A 21,423-nucleotide genomic window follows, 5' to 3' on the forward strand; every position below is an offset into this window, starting at 1 on the left:
TTGATTAAAAATATTTTATATTTTTTAATAAAGGAAGTACATCATAGTAATATTTTAAAAAAATTAATTTATTAAAACAAAGTAAGACAACTACAAATTCCCTGTGAGTGTTTTTTTAAGTTTGGAGATACGTTATGGTCATGCCCAACTCAGCCTAAAATTTTGTTAATAAAATAATAACTAAATGGTTCCGACAAAAAAAAAAAAACTAAATGGCATCCTATTTAGTTTGATTCATATTTACAATTTTTACGGTATTGTAGTCCAACCTTAGCGAGCGAGGGAGCTCAGCCAAAACCGAACCAATTCCTTATATTTTATTTTTAATTTTTGGCCAGCAAAATTCATTATTTTTAACTAATTTTATAATATTTTTTAAAATAAATGAATAAATTATTCCCTAAACTTTTGGTCAAGTAGCACCAAAGAGCCTGAATTCATTTATTATATAAATTATTTTTTTTGTCTTATCAATTAATAGTTAAAATTAATTTTTATTAACAATAAGGGTTAAATTGCATTGTTTTTAAAAATTGATAGAACAATTTATATAATAAATAATTTTAAAGTATATGAAGCTATTAAACTTAAATTTATGAGATAATTTGCTCATTTGTTCAATTTTCTATCAACTTCATTATTTAAATACCCATTTATTAATTTTTTTTAAATGATTGAATCCAGCAATTCAGTTGTAACAACTAATAATAGAAATTCTTAGATAAATCTAATGCATTATATCATCACTGTCTATCCAATAAAATTGTATTGATATAATCAAATAAAATTTCATGTATTATTTTTTTAATAACTTTATTTTTATAATAAATTGCTTATTTATTTATTTTTTTATTATTATTAATATCAGAATTAATTTATATCTAATACTACATGAATGGTATATTTTTGTTGGATGTACATGAATAACTACACGTCCATCTAAAAAATTTCTCCAACCAACGATTGCGGTGTCTCTTGTCTCAATTAAAGGAGATTCTCTCCTTCATTGCAGAAAACGTGACACGCAATCATTAAGTCAATAAAATTTGTAATAATATTTTTTCTGGGGTAAAATCTCTTAAAAGTAATTAAAAGAAGAAGAGAGCACTAAAAAATCCAGGGGAGGGGTATTATTAATAATTATGAATTGAATAATAATATATGATTTGTCGGTATAACTCAAATGGGTGCTCATGAAGTGCGTGTGGTTCTGCCTTGCTTTTCTGCCATGAAATCAAGAGCCAAGTCACATCCCCTTTGACATTTTCAAAAGTCAACCCCCCTTATTTCCCAAATCTGCTTTCACATCTTAGAGAGAGAGAGAGAGAGAGATGAGCATAGAGATGCCAATTTGCCAACTACTTCCTAAAGAATAACAGTGCCTTCCTTTTTCATTTTTCTTATTAAAAAATTTACAGTCTTAGCTTTTAAAAGATTCATCTCAATTGCATGGTTTACAATTTATCAAACATATTCCTTAAGTATTCATTCGTTTCATTTGAAACAAAAAATTAATCGTGTATTTTTATTTAATTTTTATTAGATTATAAATATTTTTAAATTATAATTTCTTTACACATCAATCTAGGTTTAAGTATGAAGCTTATCATATGCATATGCTTCATTCATCAAAAAAATATAAAATATTTTTAATCAAATCACATCCTAATAAATTAATTAATTATTTTTAAATTAATATCATTTTTAATATATTGTATTTAATTCTCAATTAAAAGTTGAGTGATTTATTTATTAGAGGTATTTTTAAAAAAATATTCATAATTATACCTTAAAAAAAATTAAAAACATCTTATACTTTTAATATTTAATCTAACAAATGTCTTATGCTTTTTTAACAAAGGGATAGCCTCTCTATACTTTTATTGCTGTAATTAGTCTCTTATATTTTTTAATGGGAAGATTTATATTCTCTCTGTTTAAAAATATAAGATATTTTTTAAAGAGTTGAGTGTTTAAAAATATAAGATATTTTTAATCTTTTGAGCTGTAATCAATTTTTTTTAAAGTGTCTCTATTGATAATGACTTTATATTTATTATAGGATATTTAATAAAAATAAATATAAAAAGATAAGATTAATTAAAAAGTGAATAATTATTTTATTAAAAAATAATATTTAAAATAAAGATAGTATAATTTATTAAAAATAAGAATTTATGTAATATGATTTACCCTTGACTTTTTGCTTTTCTTTTCATCCCTCATTCACAAATTAGACACAATGTGAACCTGAATTGAAAAACAACACACCAACTTTCTCTCTCTATATAAGCGTCCCAATTCTCACTCATTGCACCTTATCATCTCTCTCTCGCAAAAAGTCAGCGCCTTCTTTTGTCCCTCTCTCTCAAAGCAGCAAGGTGCTACTGACATTTTCAGAGCCTGTCTCTCATTACAGTTATGGAGGACGATTGGGATCTGCACGCTGTCGTCAGAGGCTGCGCCACCGTCTCCTCCTCCTCCTCCTCCTCCACCGCTGCAACCGCCTCCGCCTCCGCCTCCGTCTCTTCCTCTGTTTTTCGGCTTCCTATGTTTGCTGGGGCTGAGAAAGTTACCCAAGTTTTGTCCCTCTCGGATTTGGACCCTCTTGAAGCCGGACCCTCTTGCTCCGTTGAAGAATTGCACGAGCTTTGTAAGCCTTTCTTCTCCAAATCATCCAAGCCTCCTTCGTCATCGTCTTCACTAGTTTCCCCTCTGTCTCCTTCTTCCTCATCCTTCTCCTACAATTCTCCCTCTGTTCCCACCAAACCAGTTCAGACACAGCACAAGCAACAGAATCTGCAGCCCAAGAATAAGTTGTCTCATGCCGGTCCTGTCTCCACCACCCCGAGATCTAAAAGAAGGTGAATTGAGAATTTCATCTTCACTTTCTTTTTTTTTCTTTTTTTCTTTTTTTACCTTTGGCTGTTTCTTGAGAAAAGTAATGCCTGTGAACTGTGACTCATGATTTCTTTGTGTTATGTTCCGTTACAGGAAGAATCAGCTTAAGAAAGTTTGTCAGGTTCCAGCTGAGTCTCTCTCCTCTGATATCTGGGCATGGCGGAAATATGGCCAGAAACCCATCAAAGGCTCTCCATATCCAAGGTAACTTTTCGATTTTTTACCATTTTTTCTACATATAAATTGTTGGGAATGTTTTGTGTGTTAAATTTGGTGCAATTTGGGATCCGAATTGAGATTCTTAGTGCGAAAAAGAAGCCGCAAATGGTATGATTTATGGCTTAATAAAGCTTCGTGTTGTTGTGCGATGAACAGGGGATATTACAGATGTAGCAGCTCGAAAGGATGTTTAGCTCGGAAACAAGTGGAAAGGAACAGATCGGACCCGTCGCTGTTCATAGTCACCTATACGGCGGAGCATAACCACCCTGCTCCTACTCATCGGAACTCTCTCGCCGGCTCCACCCGCCAGAAGCCCTCAGCCGCCGCCGCCGCCGCCGGAGATGAAACAGACAAAGCCCCGACGAAAACCGGCTCTCCGGTGACGTCTGGGGTGGAAGAAGGGGAGACAGTACCTCGAAGCGCAGACTTCGAAAGCAAGGTGGAAATGGAAGATTTGATGGAGGAAGAGGAAGATGAAGAACTTGGCTTATCAGATTCTGTGTTAACAGATGATTTCTTCGAAGGGTTAGATGAACTTACCGGGCCGTCACCTCCGGCGCCGGTGGCCCCTGTTACCGTAGACTGCTTCGCCGATCCCTTCTCTACTGGTTTCGCTCTCCCGGCATGGCCGACCACTAATGCCGCTGCCACCACCGCTGGTGGCAATTGTTGACTCATTGGGAGGCTCTCGGCATATATACAATGATTCAGATTTAACTTGTACATGTATAATGCATTATGTACAGATCAAATCTTTTTCATTGCATGTATGTATGACTATGAACAACCAAAAAAAATTGACATTTTTTTAATGGTTTTAGTTTTTAATTTTCTGTAGAGGTTGAACAATTTGGAGGAATCATCGCTAACCATGGAAGATAAAAGTTGTTCGTCTTCCAAAATTTCTAGTACAGTAAGAACTGAAGAGAAGGTAGATCAGGGACTTTATGCCTCTGTTAATCTCAGTAGAGATTGTTAGGGATTGATGTCTTAGATATATTATATATAATCCAAGATTGTTTCTGAACAGTTTTTTAGGATGATGCCGCTTTGTTTTTTCGATTGATCTGATTGATTGATGTGTTTGGAAATTGGTTATTGCCTTTGGTAAATTGGCTTTTGCTTTAATTTAATTTAATTTACTTAGGGTTGACTTTTTCTTGGCAATTCTAAATACTATTTTCTGACTTTGCCATAGCCCATGGGATTGGGAAGTGAGATTCTTTGTTTCCGGGTAAACTCCGTAAAAAAGAATTAGTAGTTATTAAATTAAATATATTTAGTCGCAAAAGAAAAAAAAAAACCTAATTTTAAAAGCATGTCTTGGTTTGACAAGAATATTATTTCTTTAAATATTAATTTGACTTGAAATCATCGCAGCAATGCGGGAGAGTTGATTTAATTTATTGTACACCCTCTCTTAAAAAAAATATATAAAATATTTTTTAAAAAGTTAAATATTTAAAAATATAAAAAAAATTTAGTCCTTTAAAATGTAATCATTATTTTTTAAAAAAAAATCACTATTAAATATATCACTTTATATTTTTTTAGAGTGAGACACACTATTATATAGTGTAAATATAAAAAAATAAAATTAATTTAAAATAAGTAACTACTTTATTGAAGGTAATATTTGATTAAAAATGACTTATATTTTTTTAATGAAAGAAGTAATATTTTTTAAAACATTAAATTCATTGTGTTAATTCCATTTATAAAACTAATATAAATAAATCATAAAGATATTTATTTATAAATCATGATAAAATTTCACATTATAAAATTAATGAGAAAATTTCTTCTAAAAATAATAACTATTAAGAGAATATATTTTAATCGCTTATAAATTTGGAAATTATCCTGAATATTATAACCAAAAAAAAAAAAACAAAGGAAAACATATAAACACATTAAGCCTATATTCTACTATATATATATAGTACTAGTTACTCCATTTGTTTTAAATTAAAATATTTTTAAAGGAGTTTTTTTATTCTAAAATATAAGACACTTTACGTAGATTAATATTTCATTAAATATATCATTTAAATATTATATTTTCTCTCTTTATAATTAATTTTTATCTCTTTTCTTTTTAATATATTAATAAATGATAGATATTTTTTTATATTTTTATTATGAAAGATAAAGTTGTTAGATGTATTTAATGAAATTTATTGACATATAAAATTTTATTTAAAAGTATTTTAAAATTTGAGATGAAATATAATTTAATTATTTATTCATTATGAATTAAATTACTATTATATGTATTTAAATAAAAAAAAAGTCGCCCGTAGAGTTGCATAATCGATAGATACTTATTCCATGAGTACTGCGCGCGCGCGCGCGCGTAGGCACCAATAGGCAACTGGTGAGACGTGAAATTAAGAGAAAAAAATGAGGAGGGAATTAGGTTCTAATTCCCAAGCATATCCATTTTACTGGTGGATCGGTGCGTGAATCCCTTTCCCAAGAATCAACCTTTCAATTTTGAAACCAACTCTTATTTGCATTAATAGCTGATTCCATTCCCATCTTTCATGCATATGCAATATCGGAACAAGTTTTCCATTTCAGCTATGATACTTCGTTTTTGGTCTGTAAATAATATCCACACTTCATTTATTATTATAAAATATTTTTAACGAACTCAAATCCTCTTCTTATTGCCAATCACACCATGATGTTAATTATTTCTTTTGACCCTATTTATAGGACAAAGAGACAAGAATATTTTTAGTTTTATTTATAAATCATATTATTAAATTTTCATTATGAATTCTCTATTTTACCCTCCATTGAATGTTGAAAAGAAAAAATATGCTATTAATTTGTTCATGTTTAATAGGGGCAAAATTGAAAACTTTTTAAATTTTAAAATAGAGTTAATGAGTTTTAAAATTTTTTATACTAGTGAAACATGTTAAAAATAATTTATAATTAGGATTAGAGGAGTGATTTTATTTTCCCTATGGTTTCCATTATAACGCACATCTAATTACTTTATCAGAATAAAAAAATGTGGCTAGGTCATTAAATTTGTCTGAAAATAGAATGAATTTTAAATTTTATCTCCACTTAAATGAAATTTTTTCATATTTGTATTATATTCTCTTTCATAGTTAATAAACTTGAATAGGTAAGATTGGAGAAATGTAAATATCCTACAAGGTGCCTTTATTGAGAACCAAAAAATCATTTTAAAAAGTGCTATATAATAGGATCAAATGGGATAGTTTTTAAGAAATGATGTATAATATCTTTAAACTTGTAAAAACTACTTGACTTTTAAATTTTGCTCTTCATTGAAATCAATGGTCACAATAAGTATGTGTTTAGGAACTAAAAGCTTGACGACAACTTGTTGCAATCAAATAGGGCAATGTCAAAAGAACATCAACCACTTCATCTTTATTGACTCAGGACTAGATAGAATTTTAAAACTTTATCCTATAAATAGGACCAAATATCGGATGAAATAGACTAATGTAAGTAGTTAACTTTCCCAAAGTTTTTGAATCTCTTTCAGTGCATCTTTCATTAAATACAGTTGACTCTTGAATGGAGAATAAACCAAATTATTGAGGGGTCAAGAAATTTTTTCATTTGTCAGAGACATTTTAAAATGATCATGTTAATTGCTTTTAACATTCTGTAAAAATGCCTTACAAATTAAAAAGAAAAAAAACTTATATACCTAATCTTATATATTAAAAATACTTGTCTCCAATCAAATCAAGACATGTTAATTTTTTATGTATTATTTATTTTATAACAAATTCTTGTTATTAATATTAATACATTAAAATTTACTTGTCTTAATTTAAGTAGATAAAAGTATATATCTTAAAAATATACTTGATAATAGTGGATGGAGGGAGTAGCAGTAGCCAGCAGCACAATTGATTATATATATGCATAAATATTTTCAATTCGTGACATAATAAAAAATAAAATTGGGTTTCTTCAGAAATACGAAACAGGCCGAAGTGACAAAGCAGTTCACGTAAGCCCAATCGGCATGTCCTGAGTAGAGGGGGCCACGTCAGCGCGAAGATAACATGTTAGGCACTCCAATTCATTTTGTCTGGTTTGCTTGGCGCCAGATAATCAATAATCAATAACTTATGTGATCTCATTGCTAGTGGATTGGGTAAATTCCCCGAAAGTTATCTTCCACCAATTATATATTCATACATAGTTATGCACTTTGTATAACTTAATATCTTTGAGGATGATGAATGTCATTAATAATTATATTCAAGACTTTCGCTTTTGGCACGAAGCTCAGATTTATTTGTTTTTATTTGATCATCTAAGCTAGCATGTTACAACCATTTCGTACAAAAAAAATTTAGGAATCAGATTAAACTAAAAATAATCAATAAAAATGACAATCTAATGCTCTACAATCAAAGCAATATTTTGCAACCTTTTTTTAAATACACTGCAATAACTCATATTTTTAGCACACTGAGAAACGCCGGTACATGCATGCTCTGTAAAAGCTCTCTCTCTCTCTCTCTCTCTCTAAATACACCGCAGCACTTTTATGTATAAAGTAAGAGCACATTTTCACACGTAGCGCTTTTTTTTTTTTTGGGACCTGGAAAAAACGTAGCGTTTAAAACCATCGCTAAAGTCAATAACACAAACTTTGATCACATTTCACGCCTGAGTACACTCGTAAAGGGACAATACATGACAGTTGGCGCCCCCCCCCCCCCCACGGCGGGGGGTGTAGCCAAAAAAAAGACGCTAAAAAAAAAAAACGAAAGTCAACCCGTACCTTGCTGCTTCCAATATATAGTATGTTTCAAGGAGGGATTTATAGTACCAGAAAAGGAAGGCAAGAAACCTCAATCAACACTCGGGATTTATACATTTTTGGCACTTTTTTTTTTTATCCATTTTTGTTCTTCTCTTCCTTCAGCCTCCACTCAATTTGTTTGAGTCAGATTATCCCTTGCCTAGACAAATATTTTATTGGGAATTACAAGCGATTTTATAATAGGACTGATCATTTAGCTTATGGAAATATTGGTTCATGGCTTAAAGGATTAACTGATTAACCAATTCAAATAATTTATTATCACCTTCCAAACAGTGCCAGAAATTGTGCAAGCTTTCATGTCTCAAGCTGTTCTTTAAACCCCGACTTGGTCCTAAAAACCTGACACGATTGATTATCAATTTGATAATATAAACAACTTTATGTGCAACACTTCTATGCCTAAAAATATGCATGCATTCCAGAGCTACTAAATTGATTATGCCAAGCAATCTTTTTAACTATCAAATATCATATAAAGTCGAAACAAGAATCATATTTTCAGGTACTATAATGATACGAAAAATGACTAGAGTACTACATTGATAATGTCACTATTTTTTAATAACCATAACAGGGTCTACCTGCCTTAAGAGATGGTATTGGCTGTAGTGTTTTAAAGGAGAGGAGATTAGAGGGAAAAGGAAGAATAACCTGTTCAACTCTTTCTAAACCATTCCCTTTGATGGATTTTCTGTCACTGATTTGGATGATTCTTTTACCTTCTGAGCTGCTTCACATGCTGCCGATGCTGCCTTGTCCAAACCTAACCTTTGCAATTCATTTAGAAGATCATTAACATCTGTGTCATTGATCTTGTATGGGCTGTGGGAAGGACTAGGAAATGAGCCGCTTGTCACTTCTTCCTTGTACTCCAGGAGGGCTTTATTGATAACCTCTCCAACACGAGCGTACTGCTTACAAAATTTTGGAGTGACCTGAAGCAGAAGATTCAGAGTTCATGATATATTTTCTTCTTCAATTTTGTTCATTGTGTTTAAACACTAGTTGGATCTATAAATGGGTTTTATGCCACTTCGCATTTTAATATAATTTTTCCTGAAAAAAACAGTAGTTGTGCACATACAGATCTCTACCAAGTAATGTGAAAAAGGAAAGAAGAAATCTTGGGCTAAAAGTTGCCAAAAATACCTTTGCATGATGGGGATGTTGCAGCATACCAAGCAAGTCATGATAAACTAGCACCTGCTTGGACATTAGAATGAAATTAGAAAGTCTGTCTAACAAAATAATCAAGTTCTGGAAACGAAGATTCATGTATAGTTCTGGTCCATCGGGAACAGATTGGCCAAGCAAGTACGTTAGAAGTCAGTCTAGCTAAAAAGTGTGCCTAACATGCTAAACTTACGTACGGATGTTTGGTTTGCCTTACTAATCTTTCTATACCGTTCTACCTAGGAATTTGTCTTCCATAGAAGAGGGAGATCATGATAAAAAGCTCAGGCATAATTTAGTAAGAAGTATAAGAATTCATACTGCACTGATGTGATCGAAATTGAACCTTCAATATGTCTTTATTATTCCGAAGTTGGAAACGTGTAAAGATCTCCGCCAAGTGAGACATGAGAAAGGGATAGCTAGATCAAGTCTCCTATAAGTATAAATATCATGGATACAGGAAATGCAACTGCTGAAATCACAAGGTGCAAAGGATTGAACAGACGGTAATTTCAGTGGCTAAAATAGCACTATAGCATGCATAAAGTTGTTAATTTATACAGCTTTCCTTCATTGTTTCACATTCATTGATGAAATAATTAAATAATTAGATATTTAATAATAGCTACTGCTAGGCGCTAGCTCTTAAGACCAACCTTAACATTTCTATCTGAATATATACAGATCAGAAGTGAACATTTTATTTTACCCAAAAGAAAAAAACAAAAAGCAAACATTTTATGCGGGAGCATCAAATTGTTATCGCAGAGAGAGCCTGGGAAAGCCACTTGATGAAGAATAAGTACCTTAAAATAAAGTAATGGTCAAGTGATTTTCAACTGAAGAGAAACAGTGGTATGAATCTAGGCCATTCAACTGTTAGAAAAGGTAAACATCAAGCATAGAACATTAGGTACAAGGACCATTAAGCCAGCTAACCTGTCCACTGCAAAATGGACCAGCCCCGATTCCTATTGTGGGTATTTGAAGGGCTGCGGTTGCCGCAGCAGCCACAGGTGCAGGCACACACTCTAGAACAACAGAGAAGCATCCAGCTTCCTGAAAAGCCAAAGCAGTCTCTACAACCTACACAGAAGTTTCTTTCAGGACCTTAGAGAAATTGTGCAGAGTCTCAAATAGATGGATGTGGGAGAAATAGACCTTGACAGCACCAGACACATTCTTTCCCTGAGGCTTAAAACCCCCTAAAACACTAATGGCCTGTGGAGTTAGTCCCACATGTCCTATGACAGCAATTCCAGCTTCAACAATAGCTTTTGCTGCTGTAATTCTTGAAGGCGACCCTCCTTCCAATTTTACTGCATCCATTCCTCCTTCCTTTAATATGCGAACTGCTGTATCAACTGCCTGTTTATAATCAAAATGAGCAGGAGCATATGAAAACATTGTGTACATTAATTAAGCTCAGATAGTGAAACTGAAGTGAGACGCTTATATCCTTTATTCCTAATCTCTCTGTTTCTTTTAACCACCCATAAAAGGAATCTATATTGGTCTGAGTTGTAATTGTACAAGAAATAAAATAAAATCTTCTATCTTCGATGTCAATGTCAATTTCACCTAAATTAACTCCGTTCCCACAGCTGGCTATAAAAAGCATGTTCAAAAATTTTTGTTTCTGCGAAAAGGTAAATTGACTTCTCAACTTCCAAAGAAATATACCAAACCTCCTTCCCTGCTACCCGGATTTTGTCTCGACAAAAATGGCTATGTAAAGCACATTTGCATATATTTTGTTCGAGAAAAAGCGTGAACTTCTGAAGGAAGAAACAAAGCTTCCTCATCAACAAAACAAATGGGATTTCAAGCTCCTAAGACAAACTCCACCACTGTTAGCGAAACTAAACCAAAACAAACGCACCTGACCAGTACTCGATTCGTAAGCTCCGAAAGGCAAGTCGCCTACCAGAAGCGGCCGCTTAGCACCACGAGCGACGGCACGACAATGAGCAAGCATTTCGTCGAGGGTGATGGGCAGAGTGGTGTCGTGTCCATGAACTACCATGGAAGCCGAATCTCCGACGAGACAGACATCGATACCGGCCATGTCTAAGTGCACCGCCGATGGGTAATCATAAGCAGTGACCATGGTAATGGGTTCGCCCATTCTATGCTTCTGCCTAAGATAGGCCAACGTCACTGTCTTGATCGAGGCCTGGGAAGTGGGTCCCGCATACACCGTGTCTTCAGGGAGATTGCTGAAGCCCCGGTTCCGAAGAAGAGATGAGCAAGAAGAAGAAGAAGCTCTTCTAAGAAGAGAGGTGAAGAAGGCCATTTTGGAGGAAACGGGGAGAGACGAAGGAAGTGGTGCGACGGTGCCCGGCTGCTTCGGCAGAAGAATTTAATACTTTTATTAATATAATATAATATTCAATGTGTGTTTGGTTTCAATTCATCAAAAATTAAAAATCAAAATCAATTTAATAAAAATTTATTTGATAAAAATTAATTTAATGAAAGTCAATTATTATAATAAAATTTATATTTAAATATATTTTTTTAAAAATTAATTTGACAAACTAAAATTTATTTAGATTAATAAAAATTTATTCTTTTAAAATATATTTTTTAATATATAATAATAAAAAATATTAATTTATAATTTTTATCATGCAAATATAATATATTAGTAATGTTTAAAAATGTGAAACAAATTTAAAATAACAAAAAATTTAAAATGTTAAATAATAAGAAAAAATATAAAATTTAATTTTGAAAAAAATTATGTAATAAATAGTTAAATATTTACTAATATTAAATAGTTATATGATTAATGGTTCAATCTATAATATATAATCTGATCTCTAATAGAATTTTAAAATCCATTTATCTCCCTATCAAAAACTATACTTGAAATTGTTGATGAAAATACATGCTCATCATTATCATCATTAGTGTTAACCATATTTTCATCCTTAAAATGCCTAAAGTTAAAATCAATTGCAGATCTTTTTTTAATAAAATTATGTATAGTCATTGCTGTCCCAACGATATGAACTTGTGTCACAAATGGATAGTTAGGCATGTGTCATAAGATTGCGAATCTGTTTTTCCAAACTCCGAAAGTCCTTTCAATCGTGGTCCTTAAGCTTGAATGATAATAATTAAAAATCTCATTATTATTAGCAAATTCGGATGAACGTCTGTAATTTAGGAGGTAGTACCTATGAAATCTACAAGGATCTAAATATACACGTGACGTTGGATAGCCGGCATCTAACAAATAATATTTACCTATCAATAAAAAAATAAAAATTGTAAGGTCCCAAAAAATATTGAAAAAATTATTTTAAATTAGATAAATATGAAATATACATTAGGGTGGATATGAAAATTTCATGTCTGGCCTTGTGAGTGCATGGTCAAACAAACGAGTATCATAGGCAGTCCCTTCCCATCCAACCATAACACGAGTGAAACACATTTCTCAATCACATGCAGCCATTATATTTTGTATTGGAATGCCTTTTCTTCCAATATATTTTCCTTGCTCTTTAACACTGACCACGCATGGGATATGTGTTCCATCAATTGCTCCTATGGCATTTTTAAAGAATGGCCAATATCACAGATCACCTAAAATTTTTGAATGAATATCTTGAACAATGTGATCTTTTGGTTGGATATATTCCTTTGCTAGCTTCTCACAAATATGCAATACATTTCTAAAATGTCTGTGAACAGTCTCTGTTGAATGTTGAAATCATTCTTGTGCCATCATATTTCCTGCCCCGTGTGAAACAATATTTAGGAACATACCGACCATTTCATGAATCCTTGTTCTTTTGGTTGGACACAAATCATAGTGTCAATTCATCACAAAGTTGAAAAAAAACATCTTTTTCCATATGAAACACGTCATAACAACTCGGAGAATGCCCTTGCAAAATTTCTTGCACCCATGCATGACTTGATTGTAAATTAATTCTACAAGGCTCTTTCAACAAAGTTGTTGAGTAATTAGATACTATTGCAGTAATAGCCTCAACCTCATCATCTTCCGCAAGTATAAGTAATTGTAATAAGTGAGATTGCGTATTGTCATTTATAAAAACTGTATAGCATAATTAAACAACCATTACACCATTGTCCATGACTTAACATAAGAAACACATAAAACAAGAGTCAAATAATATAGTCAGTTTCAAAACAAAGTTAACAACTTAAACGGCACTAACTAGATTTAAAATATTAAGAAGGCAAGTTAGGATTGATCTAATTTACTTTTTTGTCTAAGCACTTCAAATAGGCCACTAATGCTCTTCGATTGTCCCTAAGCTCAATATACATGTCCCTTGCAGTCTTATCTAGCAAGGCCACAACACACTGTCCAAGAAGCACCTCATCACAAGCAATCTCCTTGATTTCATAAAGTTCCTTTGCAACATCCACTATATTTTGATCAACTAGTTTTGTTCCACCTTCTATGGAATTAAGAATTGACTTTAGTGTTGAAACCCTATTGTAATAGCCTTAAAAAATAATGATGATGATGATGAATAATAAAAATATAAAATCAATCAATCAATTAATAATAATAAAATTAATTAATTAATAAAAATAATATATATTTTTGATTGTGTCTATATAAATTTTGGGATTGTTATAATAAATTAAACTAGTAGCTTAATGAGTCTTTATTTATTGATTTAGAAAGTGAATATTTTATTTTGTTAGTATGGCAAAATTATTATAAAAAAAAACAGCTCTGAAATATATATATATATATATATATAAATGCACGCACAAAACGCATGCACACTTCAGTCTTCTTCACACCCATTGTCGATTTTTCTGGAGCCGAGTGGCGCAGAGAGAGAGAGAGAGAGAGAGAGCTCCGATCACACCTCTGTTCTCCCGCCTTCCTTCTCCGACTTCAACTGTCGTCAGCGTCGTTGCAAGTGGCTGTTCGTCTGCAGCAGGGAGTTCTGTCAAGTTCTTGGATTTTTCTCCTCCCCTGCGTTGTTGTCGGGTCTTCTTCTTCCTCCTCCTCCTTCATCGCAGGCCTCCTCCTTCTTCTTTAGATGTTGCGTTGTGCTGTGCGGTTGCCGTGGAGGGAGCTTCGACTTCTTTCCTCTGTTTTTCCTCTTCGTGCAGCTCACCAAAGGTCTCTCCCTGTTCTGCGTCGTCCTTGTTCTGGTATGTTTTCTGTGGTGTACCGACTCCTTCCCCTTCTATTTCTTCACTGTCGTTGAACTGATTAAAAGGAGCTTTGAATTTTTCTTCCTGCTCCATCGTGATTGGTCTGTGGTGAGGATTCAAATTTTTCTCTCTTCCACTTTATGGAATTTTCGAGTCTGACAATGGGGCTTCGGTGTTTCCTTTTACTCCTAGAATGCTGTAGCGTTTAGGAGATTTGAATCCATGGGGCGTGTGTGCACTATAATGATTGAGGCTGTAGATTTTTTTCTTGCCTTGTGCTACCGTCTGTGTTTGAGTATGAAGGGGAAATTGGTTTAAGCTGAATTTTTTTTAATTAAAAAAAATTGAAATGATGTTGTGGTTTTGAATTTTAGTTGAAGTTGGATTGATTATTGATGCTTACAAATTATTGGGCCAGTGATTGAGGTTAGGAAGATCCATTGAATGAACTAGAAATTGATGCTTATTAGGTGTTTGTTAAAAGGTCTATGAGAGGATTTTCTCTCCATTTAATAATTTAGCAATGGTCAAAGATATATGAAAAAGCTTTGTGATATAAATGATGATGTTTGGAAAAATGTGAATTGTTGGAATCAACTATGTTGTGTTAGAAGGAAGTTTATTAAACTCATAGGAAAAATGACTATAGTATTATTTGGACACTAGGAGATGAAAGACCAAGTATCGCTGCAAGAGGATTAAGTTGGAAGTAAATTATATTTGGAAACTTTTCAGGTAAGTGAATAGTATCTCAGTCAACTTGTCAATAAAAGTCTTTCATTGAAATTATTACATTTTTTTATGCATATTATTCTTATTAACAACTATGATGAATATTAGTTACCTTGTTAATTAAATTATGATTTGTGTTAGTACTTTTCTTAAGAAATATACTTAAAAGATTGACGAAAATGATTTTTACAAATTTTAATGTTCCTTTATTCAATAAAGATAATTATGAAAATTGGTGAAAAAGTTTATGAGATGTTAGTTATGAATTTTTACACTGAAAAGATTGATTATTTTGAATTAATTCATGCAAGTTTGGTACTGAAAAGAGGATTTTATATTTTGAAAAATGATTATTTTCTCACATGTTTGAAAATGAATTTGAAGGGGACTTTATACAGAACACTAGTTGCTAGCGGCAGCTCCGTTAGCCCTTGGCACGCCTTGGTTAATGACTAGCTACTTTGATTTTCGTGAGCTCTGTTCTCACGTTTGTTATTTCACGGGCGTTGTACTCGCGTTTGTTTCGTGGCTTTGGCCGCGTTTGGTTAGCATCACCCTCGTGGACTGTGTGTCCATATTTGTTTCGTAGCTCAAGCTGTGTTTGGTTGATTATCCTCATGGACTATGTGTCCACGTTTGTTTTCGTGACATAAGCCGCGTTTGGTTATTTACCCTCGTGGACTGTGTGTCCACATTTGTTACTTGTTCTATTAAGTCCTCAAAATTTTAAATTTTTACTTAACATTTGGTATTTGAAATTTCAATGATTTTAATTAGTGAATTTATTATTTTGATTTACATGTAGATAATTTGATTTCTTCAAGATAGAATAAAGAAATTTTCAATTCACTCTCATTTTATAATTATGATTAAACTTAGAGATTTATTGATTTTATTATATTGATTTATCATCTCTTTAATTATTTTATTTAATTATTTGAGTTTATTATGTTACTCTTTTAAAGTTTATTTTTGGGGATGCTATTCACTGGAAAATATTTTGATCTCAGATTCATTAACTGATGTTGGACCTCCTGTCTGTCATTGAGGGGCCTACAACTATGTTAGGTGAATGTTTGTTTGTTTCTGTTTCTGTTTTTATTTTTATCTTATTTTATTTTTTGAAATGCCTTTTCTTTAATGTAAATATTTGATTATGTGATTTATTTTGAAATTATGTTTTAGAGGATCCACGTTAACTATAGAAAGAATCCTATTTTATTTTATATAAAAAAATGTTGAAGCTTTTATTATAATGAATATTATTAAGGATGTCAGAATTACAATATAAATCCAACTATGTTTGAAAAATGGAATATTTTTTTGATTTGAGGCTTAAGGGATGTGTGATATAGTTCACATCTCATGCCGATCACTCCCATTTTTCGGGGCGTGACGCCTATCCTCTTGTGTGGCCACTAATTGACTTACTGAATCAACCATCACAATTGCAAGATGTTTTCCCTTCTTGTTTTAACCACTTTCACCTCTCTTTTGCTTACTTTCTGAATTAGCACCACCACTGTATGCATTATTCAAATTAACCTGCCCAATTTTAAGGAGAGCTCTTCCACTAATGTTTCTCACATCATCACTGTCTCCTTATCCTTCAGTCAAATCCAATTGAGGCCTATACACATCTTGCGGATCATCAGCCGCAAGTATCTACATGTAAGTGTCCCGTACTGCAACTGGCTAAAACAATTGTGTCAATTCTTATACATATAGAAGTGCTCTATGTCTGAATTTCCTATACTCAGGATTCTCCTACACATTTGCAAGAATTGAGTCTAGTATATTTACAAAATAAAGCATCAAATATATAGCATGCTATAAATAATTATACATCTTAATCTTTTGATTCCACCACTCCTTTGGTGCTAATATAGTATTCTTTTCACTATCTCATTCCAGACCAATTTCTTTGTTCAACAGTTTATCCCATATATTTTAGTCTTTCCTCAAATTATCCCATTTGTTCTTCAGCTGTTTCTTATCATAGCTTCTAAAGTTTAATGCATTGAATTGTTGCATTAGCACTTCCCAACCTTCCTTTGATAAAGTAGAGCCTTTACACTTTTTTTTCTAACTTGCTAGAGAGCTAATTTAATGAACAATTCAGTTTCTTCAATAGTCCATAGTGCCTTCTCTTTACTCATTTTTACTATCTAAATATCATATTCTCAATAATCAAGTTGAAAGAGTTAAAATATTTATACATAATATATACTATGAAATAAAATTGGCATTATATTAATTTACAGAGAGCCCACTTACCATTTAAGGAATGAGCTCATTTCTAAATTTTGTCTGTCTTATATATATATATATATATATATGGCATGATATTTAATTGGAGGTTCTTTGAGATATATAATCTTGCCATTTGGTATATGGGCTTTCCTAGCTAATTTAAGGATTGACACTCCCTTGCCCTTTGGTTGGAATAAGCATAGGCAGTCAGGTTCTGCTAAAAATGGTAAGCTGCAAGGTTCAGGAATGCAAATTTTATTACAGTAACTTTTTTCTTCGGAGGCTAGTGTGATCAATGCTTTTCTTCTTAAAGGTAAGCTATGTTTAAGGTAAGTAAAACACCATGTCGCAGGCAATATTGTATCACTCCCTATATTATTTGTGAGATTACATATCTCAAAGAACATGCTTGCTGCTAACTGGGTCTAAAAAGAACTAAACTCCTACGTTCTTATTTTGTACAGATGGCAATCAAAAGAAGGCAAAAAAAACATTGGGTCTACAAAGAACATGGTCACCACTAAACAAAGCAGATAAAAAATACACACTAAATCCACCACATTATGCTTTATTTTTGTCTACTGATGTAAAACAGAGGAACATCATTTCCAAATCTAATAAAAAATGTTTGTAGACTATCATACCTTGCAGATTAAAGAAGCCGGCTTGAGTTCATAAAGTTGGTTTGAAGGTTCAGTTTTACACTCTACAGATTGCAAATCCAAGTGTATTGAGTTCTCTCAGCTTTGCAACGTCATCTAAGTCCTAAAATGAGCTCGATCCATGAATAATTGATGATAGAAATGAAGAAATGAGGTAGAGTAATAGTGAAACCAACAACAAAGGAAGAGGCGAGAAGCTCAGGGAAGTGAAGAGATGAGGAGCTCCAAATCTGTGACTAGATGGCAGAGGAGAGACAAAGGAGAGAAGGAGGAGTGATGGCGGAGCGATGAATTGTCGATCAGTGAGCAAGGGATGAGCGAGCGAGGGAATATGCAGAATGAGAGAGGCTAGTGTTGATTGCACGTGAAGAAGGAGAAAATGAGGGTATCATGGTCTTTTACAATATTAGATACCAATCATTAATACTCACATTGTCTTATTTGCGTTTCACAAGCTCCCAAAAGTTGCTTCCTATTTTTTTAATTTCATATCCATTTAAAAGCCCTTTTGAAAAGAACATTTCATCATAAAAATATATCCCAAACAACATCCTACATATCAAAAGTTAAAAACCACATTTGGGATGTGAAAAGTGAGCTTACAAAATGTACCCTTAATGGTGCAGGAAGGTTGCCACACGTAAGGAGAAAACTTTCATTTTTCAAATTGAGTCGTGTGTTATTGACTCATTATTATTGTCGTCGTTATTTTTGGTGAAAGGGTTTTTGAAATGTAGTGAATGTCTGCTAGGAGTTGTCAATGACGGTCATAACTCATGAGAAATATAATAAGGTTGAGCTATTATTTTATTTTATTTTATTTTATATCACAAATTGAACCTAAAAAACCAACTAGCCTATAAGTATTATTACAATCTATTTAGGCTAAATATGAAACATCACTCAAATAGGTTATAGGGCTAGTTTGGCTGAGTAATTGAAGCGTCAAGCCTAAGATAAACGAAAAGGGTCGACCCCGAGACTTTATAAAGGCCACAATAAGTAAACGTGCTAAAATTTTGTCAACTGTAAATATTAGACCGTTGGTGTGAAAGACACAATCTTAAGTAGTGTCAAAATCTGCGGACCTCATACCCAAGTATCTCAATAAAACGAGTTGATTACCAAAATAGAGAGCATGGAGTAAAGACCGTGTTATGAGTTTCGTGAGATCCCTGATTCTTTAGCAAAACGTACTAGGTTTCAAGGAAGAGGCTACCGCTACTCTGACACTATAAATAGAAAAAGAAGACACAGAAAAAATTAGTCAACACTCAATCAAAGACTCATAATTTTACATTTGTTAGCCTTTTTAGTTTATCAGTTAGTCTGTTAGTTTTAGGTCCGTAATCTTTTCACATTTCAATAAAATTGAATACTTATTCTACCAAAGTCTTGTATCATTTTACATCTAAGTAAACTGTGGTAAGAGAGTTTGAAACCCTTTTGTTATCAATTGAGACTCAGCGTCTTTGGCACGACTGGTATTTGTTATTCACCATGAACATAATCTTATCTAAAATGTTAGCAAGTTCTTCAAGAATCTACAGTACCAGGTAGGAACCAAGCAAAGCCCTTAACCCACATTTTGCTAACTAATCAGCTGCTCCATTGATCATTATCAAAACATGCCTTAGTTAAACCTCCCAATCGCGTTCATTCTACTAATATTTGAGCTTTATAAATAACCTTATACTCTAAGTGAACTGGGTCACACCCTTGTTAAATGTAATCAATAGCCTTCGTGAAGTTAGATTCCAATTCAATTTTATAATAACCTAAGTCCCATGAAAGCTTTAGTCCATGAATGCAAGCCTATAATTCAGCTGAGAGAACATCCCTATTATCTAGCCTGCACATAAATCCTTGAATGAAATTTCTATTAGAATCTCTAATTAGTCCTCCACAAGCATTTAAGTTTGAGGCTTAAGTAAAAGCTCCATCTACATTCACTTTTACCCAGCCACGATTTGGAGTTATCCATTTATTCTTTTCAGCTATACTCTAACCCGAGAGATGCGTTCCAAACTCTATCATGCTCTTAATCATTGCTCTCGAACTTAATAGAATCATTATTGAGACGCTTTTGTTAAAAAATGAATTCATTTCTTTCATGCCAAATCCACTAACAGATGATAGCAAATAGGATATTCCACTCATTTCCCTCAATAGCGCTAGTTTAAAAGACATTCCATTTAATCTATGCATGCAAATCTTGCCCAAAGAAACTATTCCATTTATCTAAATGTACAAGTGAATGTTAAAGATTCTGAGTAATAAGGTAGTCTCTCAATACATGTCAAAAGTCTTCCACCCCTTCATTTCATATTGAGCATATATAATTCTCTATTAAACCATGCCTTCGTCTACAAGCATTAGTAAGAAGTTTACCACAAGAAATAATCCACAAGGACATACGACATCTTTGTGGTACTTTCAATTTCCAAATTTAATCCCAAATAGCCTCTTTTGGCATGTGAGCATGAGAGATATGCTCATACACTGACTAGCATCCTAAATTTTTAATCTTTGGATTATGAAAGGATTAATTAAATTTAATGATATAAATTGAGTGATTTGATGTGGTGTGGTTAGGGAGGTCTAATGAATGTAATTGGTTGTATTTTCAACCTTAGTTGTGGGTCTGAAGTAAAGATGGGCCACTCGAGGATTAAAAAAAAGGTAAAAAACAAGAAGAAAAGTCTTTATGATACATGCCACGACATGCAGCATGTCTGCCGTGGTGCATAAATGACTGAAGCAGGAGGGCCTCTTTGTGCCATATCCTGTGGCGCACAGCCCTTTTCTGCATAACTTAAGTCACAAACTAAAGCAGAAAATAGGAAAGAAAGAAGAAGAAAATGAAAAGCAAGTGGAAAGCTCTGCTAGGGTTCATACCTTGAGGATATTTACGATGTGTTAGAGCTACTAAACACCAAAGGTGAGTACCTTACACCCTAATCTTCCATTCTCTTCCACATTTATAAAGTATTTAGTTAAGATTTGATAATTTGAGATAATTTTCAATCTATGTCTAAATCTATTAACTCAAATGGAGTTAATGGGAGTAGATTTGAGTATATAACCCTAGAAATAATGAGTTTTGATACTTTTGGTTGTTGGACCACATTAATATGCAAAAATAGTAATTATGAGGGTTGTTGAAAGAATGGTAATGCTATTAATGAGAATTTAATGGCTCATTAATACTATTGAGGACTAAAGAGAGTTAATAAACTCAACAAGTAAGCCCAAACATGAAAATAAGGGCATTTGGGTAATCTAAAAGTGGAAGATAAGAGTTGAAAATATATGTTTGACATTGTTGAAGATGTGTAACGGGCCACATAATGATGTGTCTGTGTATTTTCTTTGATGTGAATTAAACACGTAAAAGTAGTTGTAAAATGAGCTTGTTAAAGATTAATATGTGAGCTTGAAAATGATGGATTTATGTGATATATGTGAAAGATG

At 32.8% G+C, this 21,423-nt stretch overlaps 2 protein-coding genes and 1 long non-coding RNA gene across 7 annotated transcripts; 2 read left to right on the top strand and 1 right to left on the bottom strand.

The window, feature by feature from the left end:
• The first annotated feature begins 2,312 nt into the window (after positions 1–2,312).
• On the top strand, positions 2,313–4,166 carry LOC129291311 (WRKY transcription factor 22). The gene is made up of 3 exons (XM_054928600.1): positions 2,313–2,864; positions 2,995–3,105; positions 3,277–4,166. Exons 1-3 carry the CDS (start codon positions 2,422–2,424, stop codon positions 3,794–3,796), a joined length of 1,074 nt encoding a protein of 357 aa, XP_054784575.1. The 5' UTR covers positions 2,313–2,421; the 3' UTR covers positions 3,797–4,166.
• A 3,700-nt stretch (positions 4,167–7,866) lies between these two features.
• LOC129291426 (3-methyl-2-oxobutanoate hydroxymethyltransferase 1, mitochondrial-like) lies at positions 7,867–11,476 on the bottom strand. Of its 5 annotated transcripts, none has more exons than XR_008588678.1 (7): positions 11,022–11,476; positions 10,301–10,507; positions 10,079–10,225; positions 9,113–9,166; positions 8,615–8,898; positions 8,226–8,294; positions 7,867–8,099 (listed from the first exon to the last, which is right to left on the bottom strand). XR_008588678.1 is itself a non-coding variant. In XM_054928756.1 (6 exons), the coding sequence occupies exons 1-5, from the start codon at positions 11,433–11,435 to the stop codon at positions 8,629–8,631; spliced, it is 1,092 nt and encodes a 363-aa protein (XP_054784731.1). In that variant the 5' UTR covers positions 11,436–11,476; the 3' UTR covers positions 8,151–8,302; positions 8,615–8,628. The 5 variants fall into 5 exon arrangements, 3 of the variants coding, with proteins under 3 accessions (XP_054784731.1, XP_054784733.1, XP_054784730.1); XR_008588677.1 differs by having other exon boundaries at positions 8,226–8,302; XM_054928756.1 differs by lacking the exon at positions 7,867–8,099 and having other exon boundaries at positions 8,151–8,302.
• A 2,525-nt stretch (positions 11,477–14,001) lies between these two features.
• Positions 14,002–17,234, top strand: LOC129290189 (uncharacterized). Its single transcript, XR_008588274.1, has 3 exons — positions 14,002–14,299; positions 14,969–15,037; positions 16,045–17,234. It is a non-coding gene; the product is annotated as an uncharacterized LOC129290189 (long non-coding RNA).
• Positions 17,235–21,423: the final 4,189 nt, after the last annotated feature.

The sequence above is a fragment of the Prosopis cineraria genome, unplaced genomic scaffold, assembly GCF_029017545.1.
Source record: "Prosopis cineraria cultivar Desert tree isolate PC_DT_omini unplaced genomic scaffold, ASM2901754v1 PC13, whole genome shotgun sequence".
Taxonomy (NCBI): domain Eukaryota; kingdom Viridiplantae; phylum Streptophyta; class Magnoliopsida; order Fabales; family Fabaceae; genus Prosopis; species Prosopis cineraria.